This window comes from Pogona vitticeps, chromosome 6 (assembly GCF_051106095.1).
Source record: "Pogona vitticeps strain Pit_001003342236 chromosome 6, PviZW2.1, whole genome shotgun sequence".
NCBI lineage: Eukaryota > Metazoa > Chordata > Lepidosauria > Squamata > Agamidae > Pogona > Pogona vitticeps.
The window spans coordinates 34,470,976-34,494,792 of NC_135788.1; the positions used below are offsets into that span (position 1 = coordinate 34,470,976).

At 38.2% G+C, this 23,817-nt stretch overlaps 1 protein-coding gene across 3 annotated transcripts in view; it reads right to left on the reverse strand.

Moving 5' to 3' along the window:
* Nucleotides 1-23,817, reverse strand: part of IGF2BP3 (insulin like growth factor 2 mRNA binding protein 3) — a 115,296-nt gene that overhangs the window by 71,209 nt on the left and 20,270 nt on the right. For all 3 annotated transcript variants that reach the window (XM_020781090.3, XM_078377191.1, XM_020781099.3), the window contains exon 3: nucleotides 6,011-6,059. In XM_020781090.3, coding sequence (XP_020636749.1) covers nucleotides 6,011-6,059 — 49 coding nt within the window. The remainder of the gene's footprint in view (nucleotides 1-6,010; nucleotides 6,060-23,817) is intronic.

Genomic DNA, 23,817 nt, shown 5'->3' on the forward strand with positions numbered 1-23,817 from the left:
TTTCCTAATATTCAGCCTCAATCTGGCTTCCCGTAGCTTGAGCCCATTATTACATGCCCTGCACTCTGGGAAGATCAAGAACAGATCCTGCCCCTGCCCCGTATGACTACCTTTCAGGTACAGTATTTGAAAAGTAAAAAGAATGAATATGAAATGAAGTGACTTAATAAAGGTAGCCACAGCTTAAGTTTGCTAGATCTGAGCAGGACTGTTAATAACAGGGCCTTTCAAGGGCTACTTAATTCAGAGAGTTACTGTAAGTGGGAAAGACTTCAGGTTAGTAACAACCACCATCACTAAGATCTAAAGAACTTTTAAAAGATATTATTAAATGGATTTTAAAAAGGAGGAAAACTGGGATTTTATCTAGAAGGAAGGAACTTTCAAGATTCACCTCATCCCAAATAATCTTGTAACGTCTCTGAAAACAGGAAATTGTTTTATTGCTTTTACTGTAAAAAAAAAGGGATTAATCTTCACAGTAGAAGACATTTGGTGCTAAGGTTCTTACTGAAGCCAAATGTTGAACTGAACAAGAACTAAAAGGACAGTAACTATTACTTATTGCTGCATTTATATATTGACTTTACTGACTTCATGGCAACATATATTGTCTCTTGTAAAGTAGGTCAAGTTGAGAAAAAGTAACTGATCAAAGGACAGTCAGTAAGTTTTGACAACTGAGTGGTGACCTCAATCTGAGGCTCCCTTGATGCATTTGAAGAAATATATTGCAGCCCATGAAACTTTATGTGAAATAATTAGTTTTTAAGGGGTTACAACTTTAACCTCTTTGTTAAGGGCTTAAGTGTGTGCTTGAACACGCTACAGACTAACAGAGCCTCCAGTCTGAAATTTTTCACATTAACCGCTATACTACACTGGCTCTTGAATCCCTTCTCCCACACTGTGAATTATCAATTCGAGTAGCATCATCTTGTGGGAGTCAAGAGTCTTCTCTCACATGAATAGCAACAGAAGACTGTCAAGAGTTTTCACCCAAAATTACTTAACTGCTCAAACCCCTGTGCAACTGAAGGAACAGAACATCTTAGGTAATCCGCAGATCTACTACAGGGGACCAGACAAGAGATCAGGAAGCTTGCCATGTTGCCCCTGCAGGATGATGTGGATTTTTTTAAATGTATCCAGGGAATTATAGGTTGGAAAGGGACATACAAAGTCCTCACACTAGTGAGCAGAAAATAAAACAAAAAGTACTTGCAGTCTTGTTCAAATTTCTCCTTACTTCCTTAGGCTTGGCAAAGAACCCATGAAATCTCTTCTTCTGGAATCAGAAATGTGTCCTAAACTGGTCATATTCTACTGCATGATATCCAAGATTCCACATATTTTCCCTAGTTTTGCTACAAAGCATATATTTTCCTTAAAGGCTCTCTGATAAGACAAGTTCATCTACTAGAGTATTTTGCGATCTCCTTAGACAAAGATAATGAGAACAATATTCACGTGAGGCCAGACTGGCCTCACTTTTGCTGTCCTTTGGCAAGCAGGCAAAGACCTTTCTCTTCAGGCAAGCTTTCTCTCAGTGGTTGTTGTGGGTTTTTCAGGCTCTTTGGCCGTGTTCTGAAGGTTGTTCTTCCTAACATTTCGCCAGTCTCTGTGGCCGGCATCTTCAGAGCCCGAAAAACCCACAGCAACCATTAGATCCCGGCCATGAAAGCCTTCGCGAATATATTGAACGTTTCTCTCAGTGGCTGGGTACATGAGAGATTTTTAGATGGACTGTTATGCATTACTACTCTGACTAGGTCTTTAGTGCTACTTGTGTTTACCATCTCTCAGATGAGTATTTGTTTCTTTTTAATAATTGAATGCTTACTATTTTAGCTTTAATATTGTCTTTTAATGATGTAAGCTGCCTATTTATACTCATTGTTCTTAGCTTTAAATGATGTAAACCACCAATGTATACTAGAGATGGGCATAAATTAAAGAGAGAATCACCAAATCAGCTCAAGAATTGCTAATTCATTGATTTGTATGAATACGAATCAATACATTTTTAGCAATTTTTGATTCGTTGATTCATTTGGCTATAAAAGGTCTGCTTAGGCACCTAGACACCAAAATTACAGAGAAGTTTCTTCTGATTCTCTTCTACAATCCCTCTACGTTTGGTGAAGATTGTGTTTCCCCAAGCCAGCTGCTAAAGGATACTTTACTGGGAGGGCCCACCTTGTGTGTGCATAACTTTGGATGTTTGAAACCCAATCTTCACCAAACTTGACAGGATTGCAGACTAGAGGAGAGTCAGGAGAAGCTTCTCTTGATTTTGGTGCCTCTAGGTGCCTGGGGGAAACTTTCCTGGGAAGGGCTCCTTGTGAGTGTAAAATTTGGACATTCAAAACCCAAACTTCACCAAATTTGCAGGGCTTGTAAAGGAGAGGCAGGAGAAGCTTTCCTGAGAATTTGGTGTCCCTAGGTGCTTTGGGGACCCTTTGATAGGGTTATTAAAGTCCAAAATGAATTGATGAATCGATTTGTCGATTCATAATTTGTCAACCTTAATCAATCACAAATTACCAATTTTCTGATTTGTGCCCATCTCTAATGTATACTCATTGTTTTCAGCTTTAAATACTATCTTTCAATTATGTAAGTCATCTTGGGTCCTTTTTAAGGAGAAGGGAGGGGTTAAATTATAATAAACAAACAGGCAAACACCAGTGAATCAATTTTATAGTAAAAGTGTTTTAAAAGCATTTTTATTGAGGCAGCAGAACATATTCACTTGAAGGTATACAGTGGTGCCTTGACTTACGAATGTCCTGACCTACGAACATTTTGAGTTATGAACATCTCCGTTGACTTGCGAATGGAGCTTTGACTTACAAACAGAAAAAAGCAAGGGGAAAGGGCAGGAAATTCAAATAGCTAACTGTAGGTGGAGAAGAGGCTGCTTCTTTGTAGCTTTTTCACCCGGGCAGTTAGAGAGTGTGAGATCCGAGGAGGCTGCCTGCTAAGGTAAGGTACTGCTTTATACTTTTAAAAAACTGTTCTGGTTATTTTTGCAGTATGATTTTTGGCGGCGGGGGGTTATGTTTCCATGCTGTGATGGGTCTTGGGGGGGGTTGTTTTTTGGTGGTTTTTACCCCATTTCCGATGGGGGGTTGGTTCTTTTTTGGAGTGTTTTTTCCCATTTCTGATGGGTCTTGGGGAATTAGTTTGTTTTTTTTTGTCCCCCTCCCACCATTTCCAATGGGTCTTGGGGGGTTTGGTTGCTTTTGGGGGGTTCCCCATTTTTGATGTGTCTTGCATGTTTTTTTATTTGTTCTCTTTGCATTTCTCATCTGCTCCATTTGTTTTTGCAATGGTTCCTGCATGCTCCCCTTGCTTTTTGCTTTGTGCATTTCTGATCTGCACCGTTTGTTTTCTGTGCATTTGCAATGGTTCCTGCATGCCTCCCCTGCTTTTTGCTCTGATGGGTCTTGCAGACCCTTTCTGCAAGGGTCTGTGCTGGCTGGTTTGCCCTAAAATGGAGTTTATACTCAAGTTTCCCACCGCACATTGTCTTCTCTCTTTCTTTATGCTCTCTTTTTGTGTTGAGGGGGTCTGTTTGCTGGAATAATGGTTGCTGATTGCTGGCGCAGGCAGGCTGTAAAATGCAGTTTAGACTCCACAGTCTTTTTTCCCTTAAAATCAGAAAATATTCTGTGAGGGGTTGTGCTGGCTGGTTTGCTCTAAAATGCAGTTTAGACTCAAGTCTCAACTCTCCCCCCCTCCCAATTGTCTTCTTTCTCTCTCTGTGCTCTCTTTTTGTGCTGAGGGGGTCTGTTTGCTGGAATAATGGTTGCTGGATTCTGTGGTTCCCAGGGTTTGTGCACTGTGTTGGTGGGTGGGGTTAAAAGGTGTTTGGTTTTAAAATGTGTTTTGTTTAAAATGTGTTTGTTTTGTTTTAAATGTGTTGTTGTAAAATGTGTGGGTTTAAAATGTGTTTTAGACTCCAAACTTTCTTTCCCCCCCCCCCATTGTCTTCTCTCTCCCTGTCTTATCTCTTTTTGAGCTTAAAAGCACAAACCTTTGTCTGAGGGTTCTGTGTGCCCCAGTGATGACCTTCTTTCTTTCTTTCTTTCTTTCTTTCTTTCTTTCTTTCTTTCTTTCTTTCTTTCTTTCTTTCTTTCTTTCTTTCTTTCTTTCTTTCTTTCTTTCTTTCTTTCCTCTTTTCTCCATTGTTCCCTCCCTCCCTCCTTTCCTGTCCTTTTTTTAACCTAAATTCAAAAGAAGAAAAATTCTCCCCCTAGTGGTAGAGGACAGATTAACTGGCTTTGCATTAGTTCCTATGGGAATGAATGCTTTGACTTACAAACTGTGCCTTGACATAAGAACAAAAAACAGCCAGAACGGATTAATCGTGTTTCAATGCATTCCTATGGGAAATGCTGATTTGATTTACGAATGTTTTGATTTACGAACACCATTCTGTTACGGATTAAGTTGGAAAGTCAAGGCACCACTGTACTTAGAAGATTTATATCCTGCTTTTCTTCTTTTATGTAACTGAAAGACGCACCTGAAGGGAAGGGGGTTCCCTGCCTAATTTTACATCCGAGAACTGACCAGACCTGTTTAGTATCAGCAAGATTACTACTGCTGTTTGTGCCCCAGACCACACCTTGCAATACAAGCAAGCAATTTGTTGTTTGAAAGATTGTGATAAAATGGAAGCTAGTAAGTAAAAATGTTGAATGTAAGATTCTGAAATCCTATTTGATTTAGTAAAATGTCTAGGTGTATTAATTGTAAAATACGCTTTGTTGCAAATAAATGGGGATTCTTGTTGGAGATAACCAATTACTAAAGCATAACATTACATTATGCTAGCAATATAGCGGCAAAGTCAATTTTGTCATTGGTATGCTTTTCAGTGCTTGCTCAAATTAGCAAATTTAGCAGGATCACCAAAGTTATTTTAAAACACATTAAAATAGAGAATGAACAAATACTAACATACTTACCAGTTTTTAAACCTACTCTAGACAACAGCAAATTACCTTTTAAATAATTTGTTTTTAATGTCTGCTGATATAAATTATCCCATCTCTGCCAAATACCATACCATACATACCATAAGCGATGGGGATTTTGTTATAAGTCTTCATTAATATAGTATGAGCCATATTAAACGATGCATTTAAAAAGAAAGTACATTTTTAATAACAATTCCTTTCTTGGGGACTTTTCCTGGAGCCCAATCTGATGTACTTTGTGGATGAAATGAAAGGATGGGGGCCTTTCAACTGATATTGTTTATATTGTTATCTTTATTTTATTGCTTCAGGCTCTTTGAAGATATTTTTACTGCCAGGTAAAATTAGATATATACTGTACTTATTCTGCCTCAGCAAAATATTGTTAAGTTTTGAGCTACATCAACATCTACCTGGTTATTCATTTATAAAATTCATGTTTGTTTTACCTAAACTACACATAGGACAACTCACTTGTTTGTAGCCACAGTAAGGTAAAGGGTACACAAAAAAGACTAGTTCTTATAATAAAGCACATGTTGCTATCTGTTGCTTTGTTAATTAGAAAATATCTACAGCTATGGCATGATGCTATGGAAAAACTGATGACAGAAGAGTTTTGTAATTATGTATGAAAAAGTATGTGAGTTTCTGTTTTTATAGAATTATCATGCTGCTAACATTTATAGGAAAGAAAAAAGCACTGATGAGAGACAGATAAGGATTAAGGGAATGAGACAGAAAGGACCAGGAAGTTGAAATTTACCTAATCCTGAATATGTTTAGTTTCAACTGCCCATGTTTAAGGGAACTTGCAAGAAATATCTGGGATACTCTGTTATTCAACTGGCAAAGGATCTCCCCCAAGAACAGAAATTATTCTTGTCAGCAATTTGCATGTGTTAGGAAAGCCAGGAAGAGTGAGAGAACAAAGGGTGGGGAAAGATATAAAGGTGAAAAACATACCAATTTATCTCCTTAACAACAGATATCTTGAAGATTTAAAGATGAATGCCTACCTCCCACTGCAAGTGTGGCGGGATATTTCTGATTTGAAGCTTTCGACTCCTGAGGATGGAGAGAGACAGCCTGTTATTGAACATACACACAGAGAGACACTGCACAGAACACTCTTAAGTTGAAAATTACTAACAGATAAAAGTCCTGCCACAGAAAGTAGTAGCACAAATAAATGTATGCCTGATTTAAAGTTACCTTAAACACACTGAATACCAATAGGCAATTTAACATTCTGCTTCAAAGATATTGTTTTTTTGCAGCATTTTCATGACACTTCGAAGCATTTCTTGGCACACTAAATATCTTTGCTTCCAGATTATTACCCCATTCCATTCATTCACTTTAAATACAACTTTAATTGCTTTTTATATCATAAAAGTGATCCACTGTTTTACAATTTAGTTGTGAAATTATGGTAGAACTGTGGGAAGTTTAATCAGCATTTGAGCTCTAACATCCCATGCTTCTCAGATCTTGACTGCCTGTTCCATTCTCACCTGTGCTTTAGAAGTGCACCAGCTTTCAGTCAATTATATACATAATTATTTGCTTTACAGTAGCACAGCAAAACTTAGTACCACCCAGAATACTGTAGATTAAGAGTCAAGCCCTTTGCCTTTTCACCTCTTATCTTTTAACTAGCAGAGAAAAACAAGTGACCCAAATGCCACAGGACCCTCGGGATCTTCAAGAAAATGCAGATTTACAACACCACACATTCCACATGAAGCATGTACATCATTTCACAGCCAGGGAAGCTATTCTTACACGTGCCCAGGAAAAATACGTATATACAATTAACAACTGCTCTAGAATCAGGGGGGAAAGTAGACTTACGAAAGTCCTTATCCTCCAGTAGAGAACAAATTACTCATTATTAAAAAATAACATCAACTGTACTACATCCATTGCTTTAAAATGAGGAAACTAGATTTTTTAAAATTTTAGATTGTTTGAGCTGAATTTACTTGGGTATACATACTGCAATTTGCCCACTCTGTACTGTCTAGCCACCTCGAAACATATCTTGAGGAACTACACCCAGTAACTATTCCTTTCAAAAAGCTGTTGCTCAATGTCAAATTATAACTGATTTTTTTTCCAGTGCTAACATTTCCTAATTTTTTGTTGGCTTCTTCCTTTTATCAGAATCTGATAAAACCTGTGCATTTCTTTAAAAGATTTAGAAATAATCTCAAAAATAAAAATTATTGTATTAAAGTTTGAAGGAAAGTCACTAATGAAGTATACTGGAACAAATTTCATTTTTAACAAAGGGAAAACACACACACAAGAACATATATTTACAGCAATTCCAGTTAGCATTAATAGTAGACAACAGAAGATTTTATAACAGCCAAAAAAAGGGAGAATTTCACAATGAACATTTAACTGCATAAAGACTCACTACATTTCTTTGTGGTTCTGTCCAATTAAAAACTATTAGAGAAAACAGTTGACATAATGTAATTCCAGGCAGCTATTTGGTCTCACAATGCATCTTGACAATCAAAATATTGGGGAAAAACAATACACATGATCCCAAAAAACTCTCAAGTCTGCACATAGGTAGTTAAACAGAATACAGATGTCTATTTTAAAAATAGAAGTACACATTCTGCACCCCAAAATTAGGAATATATTCTCACAATTCTATAAGGTGACAAATGAATTATTCTTATTTATGCAGAGAAATATCAAAAACCTATTTCAGTATGTTCTCGCGCATTTCCTACAAGATTAACTTGTTTTGTTAAAACCTCTTTCTTGGGCCAGTTAAGACTCAAAATGGTTAGAAATATATGAAGTACTGACAACACAGTCCTCTGCATGTGTACTCATAAATTAGTCCCAATGAGCTAAATAGGGTTACTTATTATTAAGAACAACAACAGCCACTCTTTGTGGCCTTCATAGATCTCACAAAGGCCTTTGATTTGGTTAGCAGGGATGATGGCCTTTTTAAAATACTTCCCAAGATTGGATGTCCACCTCAACTCCTTAACATCACCAGGTCCTTCCATGAGGGAATGAAAGGCACTGTAGTTTTTGATGGATCAACATCAGATCCCTTTGACATCTGAAGCAGAGTGAAACAGGGCTGTGTCCTCGCACCAACCCTTTTTGGGGTTGTTTTTTTTCTGTCATGCTGAAGCATGCCTTTGGAACTGCAACAGAAGGTGTCTATCTCCAGACTAGATCAGATGGAAAACTCTTTAATCTCTCTAGATTGAGAGCGAGGACCAAAGTCCAACTGAAATACAAACAGGACTTCCTCTTCGCAGATGATGAAGCCATTGTTGCCCACTCTGCTGAAGACCTCCAACAACTCATGAATCGTTTCAGCAAGGCCTGTCAAGACTTTGGACTAACAATCAGCCTGAAGAAAACACAAGTTATGGGCCAGGGCGTGGACTCACCTCCCTCTATTACTATCTCCATGCAAGAATTAGAGGTTGTTCATGACTTTGTGTACCTTGGCTCAACGATCTCTGACACCCTCTCTCTAGATGTTGAGCTGGATAAATGCATTGGCAAAGCAGCTACTATGTTCTCAAGACTCACAAAGAGAGTATGGCTCAATAAGAAGCTGACGGCATATACCAAGATCCAGGTCTATAGACCCTGTGTTCTGAGCACACGCTTGTACCGCAGTGAGTCCTGGACCCTTTGTGCATGGCAGGAGAGGAAGCTGAACAGCTTCCATATGCATTGTCTCCGACACATTTTTGGTATCACGTAGGACAAAGTTCCAAATACAGTAGTCCTAGAACGAGCTGGAATTTTTAGCACATATACATTAGTGAATCAGCGACGTCTATGTTGGCTTGGGCATGTTGTGAGAATGGCTGATGGTCGGATTCCAAAGGATCTCCTGTATGGAGAATTAGTGCAGGGAAATCGCCCCAGAGGGAGACCACAGCTGCGATACAAGGATATCTGCAAGCAGGATCTGAAGGCCTTAGGAATGGACCTCAACAGATGGGAAACCCTGACATCTGACAGTTCAGCCTGGAGGCACGGGTTGCATCATGGCCTCTCCCAGTTTGAAGAGACCCTTGTCCAGCAGGCCGAGGCAAAGAGGAAGTCACAAAAGCAGCAAATTCAGGGAGCTGGACAGGGGACAGATTGTATTTGTCTCCAGTGTGGAAGGGATTCTCACTCGAATTGGCCTTCACCACACTAGACGCTGTTCCAAGCCCTCCATACAGAGCACAATACCATAGTCTTTCAAGACTGAAGGATGCCTAATCTAACCTAATTATTAAGATTGATTAGAATTTCAGTCTAGAAAGGTAAGATTTGTACAGCAAACTTGGATTAATTCACTGTCACACTTTGAAGCACAAATCTTCCATGAAAGTGGAAGAGACAACAATCACCCTTGCTTCTAATATCTTGCAAGGTAGTTTAGTACAACCAGAAATACAGTGCAAATTGTCTCTCTGTTAAGTTCTTTTTGTGGAAAAATGGAAATCACTCCACAATTCCAAAAATCAAGAAAACCATTTCAAAAATGAAACTCAGTTTGCTGGCATAGGATTGTTTGACAATTTTTTTGTTAGAGTTTCAAGGTCAGTTCATTAAAATCTCTGTTTCAATCTGCTCTACTCTGGTCATTTCTCATTATAATTACAGCAATTTTAACACCTTCCTTCTGAAGCCCATATATTCCAGGTCAGGGAATGCTAAAGTAGCACATGGTTCATTAGCAACCCACAGGGCCATTTCTGTGGCACCCAGGGCCACCTCAGAATGCCCAATTGGAAAAAAAGTAATAAAAAAACTATGCAAGGAGATAATTTAGTGGGAAAGAATTCTATTTAAGGACTCTGGGATCCTATGAAAAAAAGACTGGACCCGAGGCACCCATAAATGCACTTTTTTGTTTGCTTGTTTTTATTGTTATTTGTGGCCATTGCCAGGCCTGCTATGGTTCACAGCAGGTTTTGAAGCAATTCTGACCACAAAAACACTTAAGTTGCCCACTCCTGCTCTAAATGCCATATTATAGTTGTTATATAAATCACATTTAAGTTCACTTCTGCTACAAAAAGAAATCATTGAAACAAATACAGCAGTTATTGATACGTTGCCTTTCACGATACAAATCTTTCCAAGGTTGCTTATGTGTAAGAGCCAAAAATATCAATGATGCTGCAATAACAATATACAGAAAGTCCTTGCCTGTCTCGTTCTATGGACTTCTCAAATTCATTCATACGCTCATGTTGTTTATTTCTCATCTTTCTTCCGATAAAAGGACTCAAAGTGGGTTACAAAACATTTAAAGGAGAAATGAAGCTTTAAAAATGCATTTGAAATTCAACTATTAAAAAGTGATTAAGCATACTATCACATTAAAACTAAAGAATAAAAAATTTGAAACACTTTAAAAGCACATTTAAGAAGGTTAACAAGTACAGCATCTCTGTTAAAGTTCCATTCTTGGCAGTCACACTTGCCAAATGCACACCTGACCAGAAAAGTTTTTTGCTTGTCAGCAAAAGGACAGTGGAAAAGGGGCAGTCTTTCAGAAGGTGCTCTACAGCCTAAAAGCAGCCACCAGAAAAGCCCCATTGTCCCCACCAAGTGGTGCACATGGGTGATAGAATGGCTTAAAAAGTCTTAAAACCTTAAAAACCCAAGTAGGTTCATGGAGTGAAATTTGGTCCCCCCCCCCCCCCAAGACAGTCTAGACTCAAGCTGCTTTTTAGATTGTCACCAAGACTCTAAATTTTGTCTAAATTATTAGACCGCTATCTAATAATGCTGTTTTGGCAAATTGTTTTCTGTTCTCACTATAACTGGAGCTGGTCAACAGCTTGGTTACAATAGCTTGCTGGAAATTTCGAACACATTCCAAAGACAGTCTCATGTAGAGCCAGTAACACCAGCCCAAATACAATATAACTAACAAATATTTTACCATGACCAGATCAGATATCTCCAGAACAAAATCTTAACAGAGCTGCATCTTGAAATACACACAAGCTACAAACATAAATTTTCAAGGGGAGTGGAAACTCATTCAGCATAGCCTGACCAAGAGCACCTTTGACTGACCAACTGCACCCCTGTCTTGTGTCAACTATTTCAATTTGTTCAACCTCATTCAGTCCATTAATGATCTCAGACATGGGTTTAAAACTGATATAGCTTCTTCAGATACGGATGGAAAGGAGACACAGAATTGAGTAACATCTATCTATTAGTGACAGCAGAATCCCAAATTCTGGACAATCTCTCCCAGTAATTTCACATATACTGTAAATCAGCACAGGGAACAGAATAGGCAAATGGCCAACACCATCTCCTAAGATGATCTCTGAAGGAAGGGCCAGCTACTATAAACAGTGCCTCCTAGTTGTGTCATGGAAATATAGTCCAGAAGAATACCATGTTAATGGTAACTAAAGCTGTCAAAAGTTCCAGCAGGACTAACAATCTGTCTAGTTTCCAGCATAGGTTGTCCACTGAGGTGACCAAAGCTGTTTCTGTCTCATAATGAGGCCTGAAGCCAGACTGAAATGGATTTAGATAATCTGTTCAAGTAAATCTCAAATGGAAAAGCTGCAACATATGCCAATACCTTGCCCAGGAATAGAATACTCAAGACTGGCTGATAGTTGTCTGCTGTGGTGATATTGAGGGGCTTTCCCAGCAATAATTATGGAGTTTTACAATTAAATGTATACTCTCTTTTCCAGATACTCCTTGACTGCCTAAACCTTAACATGATCACATACAATTAAGCTTAACAAATGGTGCCAGGAATCTTTTGATTTATAATGAAGCAATCATTGTTAATTGTAGTACTAAAAAACTAAAGAAAACAGCTTCCTCCAACATTGTGACAGTCAGCGATCAAAAGTCTACAAAGGCAGATTTCAAATGGGCAAGGCGAGTACCAACGTAACTGAAAATGAGAATGAAGCATATTGGTTGAGACAGCAACTATTATGTTTCAAGGGTGAAGGTGTAGTATGTATACAAGTAACACTCTACTTATGTACTTGTACAAGTATACTTCTGGCATACATACTAACATCTGTAACAACAGCTTGCTAATTACATTGCAGTTTTTAGTGTATAAGCCACACACCCCACTTTTGTAACCAAAATTTACAAAATCTTAGCTTCGAGTATTCAGCCTCTGGGTTCAGAACGCTCGGACATTACTAGTCCCTGTTGCATCTGAGCCTACAGGCTCCACCTCCAATGAGATGTGTTCCAATTGGTTTGTTCAGCATCAGCTGACATCAGTTCCATAAGGCTTATGATTAGAGGAAACTATGTCTCCTGACTGTAGGAAGCTAAGCTTTGTGACTGAAAGAAGCCTGTTTACAGAGGCAAGGTACAGGTAGATTTGTTCTCACTTTACTATTTTAGCTACTTTAATTATGTATCACCGTCCTACATGATCCTCTCATGCTAGTTCAGAGAGAAAAAGAGAAAATATGGCACAGAGGTTAATTTGTCGTCCCAGAGGCAAATATTATTGGGCATGTCTTGGTATTTTATGGGATTCTCTGGTGCGCTGAGTGATTCTGTGAGATCTGGAACACCTTGAGTGTCTCTGCAGGTCCAATTGTTATTGGAACAGACCATGTCTTGCAGAAGTTGAGGAACCTGGGTGCTGAAGTCCACAGTGAAACTTTTCCAAGATCCTACCTGAACATGTTCACACTTTGAGTCATTGCTTCAGGATGTCTGAGCAAAGCAATTCTCTTTCCATTCTTTACTTTCAGGCACCAGGAAGGGGCAGACCTATGGAGTTTAAAGAAGGGGGCATTTTCTATTTTCTCAATAGCATGGAGTAAGAAGGAGGTTGAACAGTAAGTAGAGAGGTGTGGCTTAGGCATAGTAACTACCTAACTCTCCAAACTGGAGCTTCCAAAAGAGGGAATTTGAAAGTCAACAGGAAATGCAGGGAAGAGAGGGAGACTATGTTCCCTCTAATTTTCAGGCTCACTGGGTGGAGCTCCACCCCTCACACACATGACTCTGCTCCTCACATGTGATGTGCATGCCTCCACACTTCCACACGGGGTTCAACTATGACCGGAACCAAAGGGGTTGGAAACTACTGTTGTGGGTGCATAGAGCAAGAGCAGCCCTGTGCAGAGGGAGGCAGAGTCATGCACACTTACACAGCCACACACCTTAGAGGGAACCTTGGAGAGAGATTCTGAGCAAGCACAAGAATCTTCAAATTGACACCCATATCTGTTAGGGTGGTGTATATGAGGTGTCTTGTGGGGATATACCTCTGATGTGTGAACTGCAGGACTCTAAGGTCTCATTTCATTATTAGCCTCATCTGGTATTCAACTCTCATCTATGGTTCCAAAAAGCTGCAGGAGGCACACACTGCATACCACATGACAGGTGGATTAAACCAGATGAAGATAAACTAATGAGTTTTATCCCTGGGGACAATCCTGTCCCAGTATGCAAAGACTGGGGAGTTTACAAAGCCGAAGAATCCAATGCAGATCCAAAAGACAGTCAGCCAAAATCAGTCAAGCCAGTGACACACACACACACACACAAACAAAACCCCTCCACATCTTCACAGTCCACCATCCTGCATCTTCAGCAATCTAGATTTAGTCTTGCCATTGGATTACGGTGGGGCACTGGGAGGACAGTGAGATTGATGCTTTATCACTTCAAACAAACTGAAATGCAAGTCAATTCCATCCTCTCATTATTTCATCTTTTCACCATTTTACTAATCCACTATTTCTGTTTTAAAAACCCCTATGATGATGGTTGAGCGGTGAAGCAGCAAGTGTGAATACACCACAAGCCATAGTTATAGACCTGCACAGAGACAGTTCAGGGTATAGGTCTGTTCTCAGCTGGATTGAAGCAGCAACAGAACTCTGCCTGAGTGACTGAGCAACCCTTTTTAGGATCACACTGCTCACGCTATGTTGAGGAAGTGGCTAGAAAAGGTGCTCTAAATACTGTCTGTTTCACCATACTCTGGTCAGCTAGCTAGCTACAACTGGAAGGTATCCTACACTTCGTGGCAAAAACACACACACACAAGAAACTATGTCCCAATTATGCTTGGAGCATAGAATGTTCATTCTCTTCTAGATAATACCTGGAGCAGCAGACCTGAGAGTAACAGTGTTTTTAGCCAGAAAAATCAGATGCTGTGATGTCACTGTCCTTAGTGAAATGAGTCCCTCATAAGGACCACTGAAAGAGGTTGGCGCTGGAAACATTTTTTTTTCTGGAGTAGTCATCTTAAAGAGGAGTATCACAAGGCAGAATCTGGTTTTCCAATTCAGAACCAGATTTTTCCCAAAGCTGCTTGATTACCCTTACACTCTCACCTTCCGGAAAAATATGTTCTACACTTGACAGTGCTTATGCTTCAACAATGACTAACAGTTATGTGTGGAGCAGAAGAATGCTGGATGGACCAACAGCGACTCATCACCAAATGAACATAAAAATAGAATTGCCATAATGCCCATAAAGAAAACATGTATCAAAGAAGCCAATTGTCTCCAAGCTTAGTCATGAGACAGCTAGTTTTATCCTTAAAATTTAATACAAATATAGATTAAAATTCTAGCCACAAACAGAAGCATTGTCAAACAATGGGAAAACTGCCCATGATACCATATATACCACTGCTACAAAAATATGTCTTTCAGGGCTGGATTGATGAGGAAACTGCAGAACTTTTTCAACAAAAATACTCAGCTACATAAAGTACCGTACACCAACTCAATAAATCACCTGACAATAAAGATGCTTTTAACAAAAACCATCACATGTTGCAAGAGGTGCAAAACTCATTGCTCAGCAGAAAAGCCAATGATATTTAGGAGTTTGTTGATCACAAAGGAAATTCTTTGAAGCTATCAGAATTGTCTATGGATTCCAAAATGTGGGAGTGCAGCCTCTCCTCACATTCAACAGCTCAGTACCCATCATAGGAAAGTCAGATTTTTCAGAGATGGACTTTTCAAAATATGTGGAACAGACCCTATGAAATCAGTGTAGAAGTAATCAGCAGGTTGTCACAAGTGCTAGTCAATGATGTCATGGATCTCCCTCCTTCTTTGGAAGAAACAAAAGGCCAGTAACTAACTCTCCTAGGGAAAAGTGCTAGGGGCAGATGCATTCCAGCAGAGATATATTTTAAAAATAGCGATCAGCTTCTTTAACTATATGCACCAATTTCCAGAAATGTAGGCACCAGGCAAAACCCCTCAGGACTTCAAAGATGCAACAAATGTTCATCTTTACAAAAATAAAGGCAACTGTTAACTTTGTAACAGCCACTGACGCATCTCGCTCCTAAATAATGCTGGGAACATTCAAGAATCTTGCATAGGACTCCTAGAGAGAAGCCTCTTACCAGAAAGTCAGTGTGTCTTCCTGAAGAAATGAGAGACTGTTGGTCTCTTTGCTGTTCAACAGTTACAGGAAAAGTACTGTATTTTTTGCACCATAAGACGCACTTTTTTCCCACAAAACAGGGGGGTGGAAAGTCTGTGTGTCTTATGGAGCGAAGAAAACAGATTATATTTTCCTGTTTTCTTCTCCTAAAAAATTGGTGCGTCTTATGGAAAGGTGCGTCTTATGGAGCGAAAAATACGGTATAAAGAGTAGCATGTCAGTGTCTGTATGAAATTAGCAGATCTAATTGAAGTGCATTATGTAGAGCTTTTTACAGGGACTCAGTTGGTGGACAAAAGAAACAATTCAAGGATATACTGAAAACAACATTGAAGGAATTCAATATTGACCATGGGGAATTTTCATGAAATAAATAGCAGAACAAGGGACTGAAAACTTTGAAATACGTAAAAGGAATTAAGGATGCACAAAAGAAGAGAGGCAAATGAGAAAGCAAGGATGTAACGTCTGAACAGCCCAATGAGTTCATGATCAGCTAATTTTCCACCACTGTTCTTTTTTCTTCAGGGATTGTATTGAACTAGTTAGTCACCTATGTGTCCATCAATGTGATTCTGCTAAATCTTAACTACTCAGCTCTTTTTTTTTCTTTAAATGGGGAATCTCATGGAAATGATCTCAGAAATGGGGGAAGAATTACATATACTAATAGGCTAAAAGTCTGACAAATTCCATGACTGTGGGGCTGTCCTGAATTATATCCGGTCCCACTAACGCAGTACTTCCCAACCTTGGGTCACCAGATGTTCTTTGACTAGAACTCCCATAAGCTTTCACCACTAAATGTGCTGGCTAGGATTTTTAGGATTTGTAGTCCAAGGACAGATGGGCATCCAAGATTGGAAACCATAGTACTAGCACAAGAGAACTCTTCTCAATCCTATTTAAGTTCTCAAAAAGCTATTTGGAAATTTAAAAAAAAAAATCTAAAAATCCATGCTGGTCACATGGAAGCCTTTTTACTGAATTATGGCCAGTACATCTTGGCTGGGTTCCAAAGAGCTACTTTAGGCATGCCCAATGGGATTTTAAGGGCTTTTTCCTTGAATAAATACACCCTCAACCTATGCTGTATTAACACCTGCTTTTAATTCAGTTTCTGAATTTACGTCCTATGCAGGATGGTGGACTATTATGCAAGAAACAGAAGACCCAAACCATTCTGGACATAGATTTATGCCAGGCAGTGAGATACACTAGCTTGGACCAACATCTACCAGCCGCATTATGCTGTAATAAAAGTAAGTAACGGAAACACCAGGAGCTCTTGTAAAAAAGATACTATGCAAGAAGAAAAAAAATAATCTTCCGTCTTGAAAATTATGGGTGAAAACAAGGTCAATGTAAGGAAGGGAACTGGGCAGAATCTGCCAATTTCCCCATCCCTGTTTTACTGTGAAGAATCTAATGTAATAGTACAGCCCTGTTAAAAAGCCCTGTAATTAGAGGAGTTAATACTACTACAAGAAGCCACTGGCAATGGTGCGGCTAAAAAATATTGTAAATAAATAAATAAATAAATAAATGTTTACAACCTCTCTCTCTATCTATCTATCTATATATATACACACACACACATATACATACATATATATATACACATACATATATATATACTGTATATAATATTATGCATATGATTTATAATTCTACTGTGATTTTTCAAAGGTAGTCAACAGAGATTTGTAACCCCAACTATATCTGGTACTTGAATACATGTTTGTATTTTGCTACTGATTTTTATAATGAAGTGCAATAGAGAAAAAACCTTAAGTTTGTAAGATCCATCATGTGGTTTGTAAAAAAAAAATTAGAAGTATTTATTATTGTTCTTCTATCCTTAATTTTGGTTTTCAGCAAACCACTTCACATCCTATTTTCTTACCTGTCTTGAGAAGCTCCTCATGTTAACATATCGGTTCTTGCAAAAGTATTCAAAACTCTATTACTCGAATGATTATACCCCAACCTAAGGTTTTATTGACCTACGTAATATTTTAAGCCTATTCCTCACTTCAACATTTCTCCTATGCCTATTATACTATCACCAATTGTCCACAGAGTCCCTTTTAGGAACCTTAAAGGGGACAGAGACATGGAAAAAAAGGAAGGTCTTCTTCGGTCTTGGACATTTGCTGTCCACTTTAAAATGCTAAAACCTGAAACATATGGTGCAAAGGGCTTGCAGCAAGAAGCTACACTTGGGTAAGAAGGCATCTATCAGAGCAGAGCAGCACAGACGCTGTCCTGTCCCAACCTTTGCAGAGACATGTCTACCATTCTCTTCTGTTTGTTGATTGTTCCCTTAGGGATTTCCCTTCTTAACCAAATGCCTTAAGAACTTTATTTCAGTCATGAGATTTTGTTTTATGGAAGTTGTGATGTCCAGCTCCTAAATCTCACAGATCTGGGCCCATGGATGATCAACATTCCTATAAGAGGAGGCTTAGCATCACATGCTCCTTTCTTTTCCCACCTCTCCCTCTGATCATAGTTTTGATCAGATTAAGCTTGATCTTGGTTTGCAGAAAAAGAGCAAACCAGAAAAAACTTGAGTGCCTCTACTGGGTATAGGAGGCTATAGGGACAATGTGAATAAATGCAGATTCCATGGATTCAGTATTGATCACCTCCCTGTTATTCTCCCACTTGCTTTGTTTACCATATAGCCTGCTAAAGAGTTTTGGAAAACTTGAAAGCTTCCATGCTATTTTGTAGTTGGCCTACACAACAGTTGCCATAAAAATGTTTTGGAATAAATGTAAAATGTGACTGCAAGTGTTAAAAATGCCATACAACATACAGAAAGGGTGTTGTTTTATTTCCAACCTTGAGTAGAAGCAGTGCTTTAAGTTCCACCATATTCTTAGCAGTTGTTTTTCTGCCAGTCTTGCATCATTGTCAATGTTATATTTGGTTTTATTTATTTGGTTCTGATCAAATAAATCAAATATAAAATATTTGATAATATAGAGAACCCAAGAAGGATCTTTCAAACTAGACATACATACTTTAAAGTCTAAAATTAAAAACTGGAATTCATTTGAAAGTAGAAGTGGACAACCCTTCCCTCCCCCTTGGGACGAAGCTGTCAGGTATCACAAAATGGTGGCAGATGGGGACGAAGCCTGCAGTGAATAGAGCCAGAATCAAATTTCTCTCTCTTTCTACCACCCCTTTTCTTTCCCCCAGGCAGCAGGCTGCTGTGGAGGGACGGAGGGAGGGGGAGGAAGAGAGAGAAAAGGACAGAGAGAGAGAGAGAGATTGATTGCTCTTGTCAGAAGTCCAAATGTATCTCTTTTAGAGAATTTTTGAAATTAAGACTAAAAGTTACACACAGCTTTCCCACCTGGTTTAATGAACAACAAAAGTAGCTAATATAATTTCTAGATAACAATATTTGAAAATCACAGGATGATCTTTTAGAACTAGTAGGATGGCTTTGCACAAGTGATCCTGTTCAAAATGTGCCACTACTGTTACTACCACTTACAATTTATTTTCATTTAAATTTGTACTCCACACAGAATTCCATTAATATGTGTTGGCACAATAAATAATTAATTCTTGACTATGCCTTACTGAGCCATATCTTTTATATACAAATTCAGTCTTTCCTAATGTGACTCTTGTGCTCTAGCAACAGGCAAAAAGAGGTACCATTTTTAGTAAAATCTCCCAAAAAACACCAACAATATAACAAATACTGCATATCATGAGGGTGGAAAACCAGGAATCAGTGGTCACATAATCAACTTTCAAGAACAGAATTTGTTACGTCTACTAGGGCAGGGGAATGCTTCCCTGCACCACTAGGCATAAAACAATATTTGGATCTGATTTGTTTTGCTACTTAGTGAATGAAGACAAAACTGTTAACTGCTATGTGAACCAAGGGCTGACATTTCAGTATATATTATTAAAATTAGTGTAAAGTATATCAGAAAACATTGGCTTGTGGGAAGATTTTAAAGAATGGATTTTTAAAAAAATCACAGCTGTCCCTTGTGAAAGACTGTTGAGGACTGTTTAGCTTAAGACCATATCCTACACGTGTCTTTGGTTTCAGCTAATGTATTTAAAGTGTAATCCTGACTGTGTAATGAAGTGCCTCAAAACAACAACTGCAATATAATTTGATAGCAAATCAATTTTGCATCTGAGGCCTCAATATCCCCAAACACCCAGCACTCTCCAGCATTACTCTTAGGCAGCAGCACCACCTCATCTTGCAGTGACTGGATAGGGGCAATAAACTAAAAAAATCTCAGCAGCTGCTGAAAGCCCCCACATACAGGCTATTATTCTGATTTTACAGATGAGGAAGGAAGGCTGAGAGATGCTGGCTGGCAACATTAAACCCCTAAGAGCCACCCAAATTCTTGATCTCCCCATGACAACTGATTGCCGTAGATACTGAGCCAATTTCTGCTGACGTGGCAAACTGAGCAGAAATTTCCACAGCCATTTTGCTGTGGCAATTTTTCCTGCCATAAGGCAAATCTAAGTAAAATTTCCTTCTGTGAAACAGTTTGTGTGAACAAGCATTCTTTATGTAACATTAACATACACAGTACTTCAAAAAGGAAGCACAAGCAAAAAAAGACAGGCTTTAAGTCTGAAGGTTATGCAGAAACACAACCATTAAAAACTCAAGCATAGTGAAATTAGTAAGAACTTTCCTTTTAAACCTAAACAATATTTAATGCTTTTTGTTTATAATAATAGCACGTCCAGCCTGATCCATAAAACAATTAAAATGTAATACTGCCTTGTGGGCTGATTTAATCTCCATGAGGTGGATGGAACCAGTTGTTACCTTATGCACATTTATCCACGAATCTACAAGGCCTATCTCTAAAAAAAAATGTGAGTACAAATATACTTAGACTAAAAGGTCAAAACTTAATTTTGTTACTGTATTTCAAAAAAGTAAAATTAAATTTTGCATTTTGGTCACCATCAAATTCAGATACCTATTAACTTCTTTCCTTGGACTTTAATATTTAAATAATAATATTACATTCCAAGTTTTCAGATGCAGTTATCCTGCAGCATGATCCATGCAAAGTTAGACACTTTTAAATCCTACTGATTTAAATGGAAGGGATTCAAGCATATGTTTAGATTTCTACTGAAATCAGAGGGACTTAAATGGGCTTAACTTTGACTGGATTATGCCCATGCTTTACAGCTCCAACTGTACACTTTCCACCACAAAGCAATTTTTAAAAAGAAATATTATATTACTTCAGTTAAATTAGGGCACATCTCTAAACATTCTGTTCATTTGTTAGCAAGTCCATCCCACTTTCAGAATACGTACATTTTAAAAAATCTGCAACAAAACAGAAGTAACATCACAAGGATTACAGTGTAGACAATACTCTCTTACCCTAAAGTTTTTCATCAAAACTGCCTGAAAGGAAAGCAAAAATAAAACTCTGAACTAAGGACATTCTTAGTATCTGAAGTTCTGGAAGTAAATACTAAGATTATATCAATCAAGTGCTTTTTAACAGGCAAATCTGTTATTACTCAGCCTGTGCAGTTTCCATGAAAAGAACTGGAAATTAAGGTTTTAATACAAATAACTCCACTGTCACTGTACCTAAAATATCAGTTTGCACTTTAATATAAAAAAGTCTTTTTGAAAACAAACAAAAGGACGTCCTAAAGCTATTTTGCCACTTAAAATTATGAACTGTTCAAGTTTTAAAATATGTTATTTCTATCAAGTGCACTAAAATACATTTCAATTGTGTTTTAAAAATACATATAATTATAGGAACAATTCTGAATCCTGAGGGGATTCTACAGCTTTGCTTCTGAGTCATCTAAAGAGTTGACTTGAAATATGTAGTACTGAATTATCTCAGGTCTTTTATGTATTATAAAACCTGTGTATCATAGGACAATGAAACACATTTCACATGATTTTTAAACTGCCTGGAAACACCAGAAATAATAAAGCAAATGAATTATGTAAAAATAATAAACCGGTAACAAAAATTATTGAAAACTGGATGTTTATTCAATACCAGAATGAATATAATAATTCTGTGGAACTCTCTGCTTTTTTAAAACAATAATGATTATGCAATATTTACTCTAATTACAATGTTTCTTTTCTTAAAAAAAAAACAGATATCCTAAGAGTTTAGTAACAGTTAAATGTTTCTAACATGATTACTTCATTTTTGATCATATATACTCTCAAAATTTGGTGATTTCATTAAATGGAAAATAGAAACGTAACATTCAAATTAAATATACATTTTCACTAAAATATTGTTTGCTTGTTTTGACTGGAACTCCCAGGCTAAGGGTGGCTTTTAATAACGCTAAACCAGTGGTTCCCAATTTTGAGTCCTCAGACATTCATAGATTGGACCTCCCAGAAACCTTCAACACTAACTGTGCTGGTAATAGCTTTTGGGAGTTGCAGCTCAAGAACATCTGGGGACCCAAGGTTGGGAACCACTGTGCTAAACAGATACAAGCTATAAATAATTCTGCATCCTTGTGGTAGAAGAGTTATATCTACTCTGTCACAGCTGTACTGTTTTGTGACAGATGGCTAAATCTAATGTTAGTCCTACCTAGAGGAGATCACCAATATCAAAAGCTGAAACCCTGTCACTTACTGTAGTCAGCTGCAACTAGAATAGGCCTGTTCAATCAATGGGGATTTGGCAAGTAAACTTCATAAGTTCCACTGATTCAACTGGTCTCCTCTAGTTGCAATTTACTACATTAAGCAACAGGATTTCAGCCAATGTGACTCATTAAATGTGACTAACAAATCCAATTAATTTCAGTGGGCCTGCTTTAGGTAGGACTAATGCTGGAATTACATCCATGGTTTTCCAGCACTAGTGAAGAATAAGAACCAGGTCAGGACAAGCAACTTCGCATGATTTCTGCAGTCAGTGTGTGTGTGTGTGGGGGGGGGGGGGAAGAATTACTAAACACTAAATGTTCTGATTCTCCACTACTCTTAAAGTGCAAATATTTTTCTTCTATATGTGAAAACATCTCCCACTAAAGCTTACATTATCAACCCAATTTCACAAGCAGTCCCTCAATGCCTACTGCTGGTTGCACATCAAATATCACACATACTCATCTTTCATTAATCTGTTAACTAATTTGTTTTTTTTTTTTTAATAAGATAACTCACTTCTCTCTTCAACAGTGCTGGGGCTAGGAGCGCCAGACCTTTGTGTAGTTCAAAATCCATGTATAACTCTTATGCCCTCAAAATATGACTAAAAAGCATAAATAGTTGATTAACATGCACACCCCTCTCCCCCAACCTGCCTCAGTCACCCAGCATGCCCTAGAGAGGGGGCTTTCTGGGACATTATAGACTGCGGGCTGCCACACTACCAACAAGAGGGCCCTAAGTAAGCAATACAATCCACCTATCCAGGCTACTTCCTGGAGAAGAACATTCATTCATTCATGTTTGTTACAAATGCTGCTCAGATCCATGCAATACAATTGAGAAGTGTACTGTATACGAAAGTATTGGCCTCTTAACCAGGGATAAATTTAAAAGAATTGTATCAGATTTCTTCCCCCCCACTTTGGAATAAGTATCAACAAATATTTAACAGGCTAGATTTGATTTTGAACATCTATAGTTAAATCATTACTCAGAAATGTTTGATTTAATAAAATTATTTTCCTCCCCTCACTAAAGTACAAATTTGCATACTATTAACTTAACAGTTATTGTTCATAATCTCCTTGCTCAGATTGACTCTACCTCCAATAATCCTTTGTTCACTCAAAGTCCTGGTGTCTGAAATGATGTGCTTTCTGGGGAAGAAGTAAAGGTTCAAAGTTCTCTGCTCAAGGTTGCAGAGGGACAAAAGTCAGGGTTGTGACTCTTAAGGAATCAGCATCACTCAAGGAAACTACTGTAAGAAAATTTGGAGATTTTACTAGAACCTCCAGAAATTTCCTACATTATATCATTTCAAGAGGGGGGGAAATGCTCCAGAAATAACTTCAATTATCATATTTTTCCATCTATAAGACACTATTTTTTTCTAAAATCGTTACCCTAAAAATTGAGGGGTGTCTTTTACACGGAAGTAAGCTTCCCGGATTGCTGCCTTGTCATGGCGAAAGGGCTTGAGTAATTCAGAGAAGCTATGGGCTATGCCGTGCAGGGACACCCAAGATGGACAGGTCATAGTGGAGAGTTCCAACTAAACACAATCCACCTGGAGCAGGAACTGGCAAGCCATTCCAGTATCTTTGCCAAGAAAATCCCATGAACAGAAACAAAAGGCTAAAAGGTATGATGCTGGAAGATGAGCCCCTCAGGTCAGAAGGCATC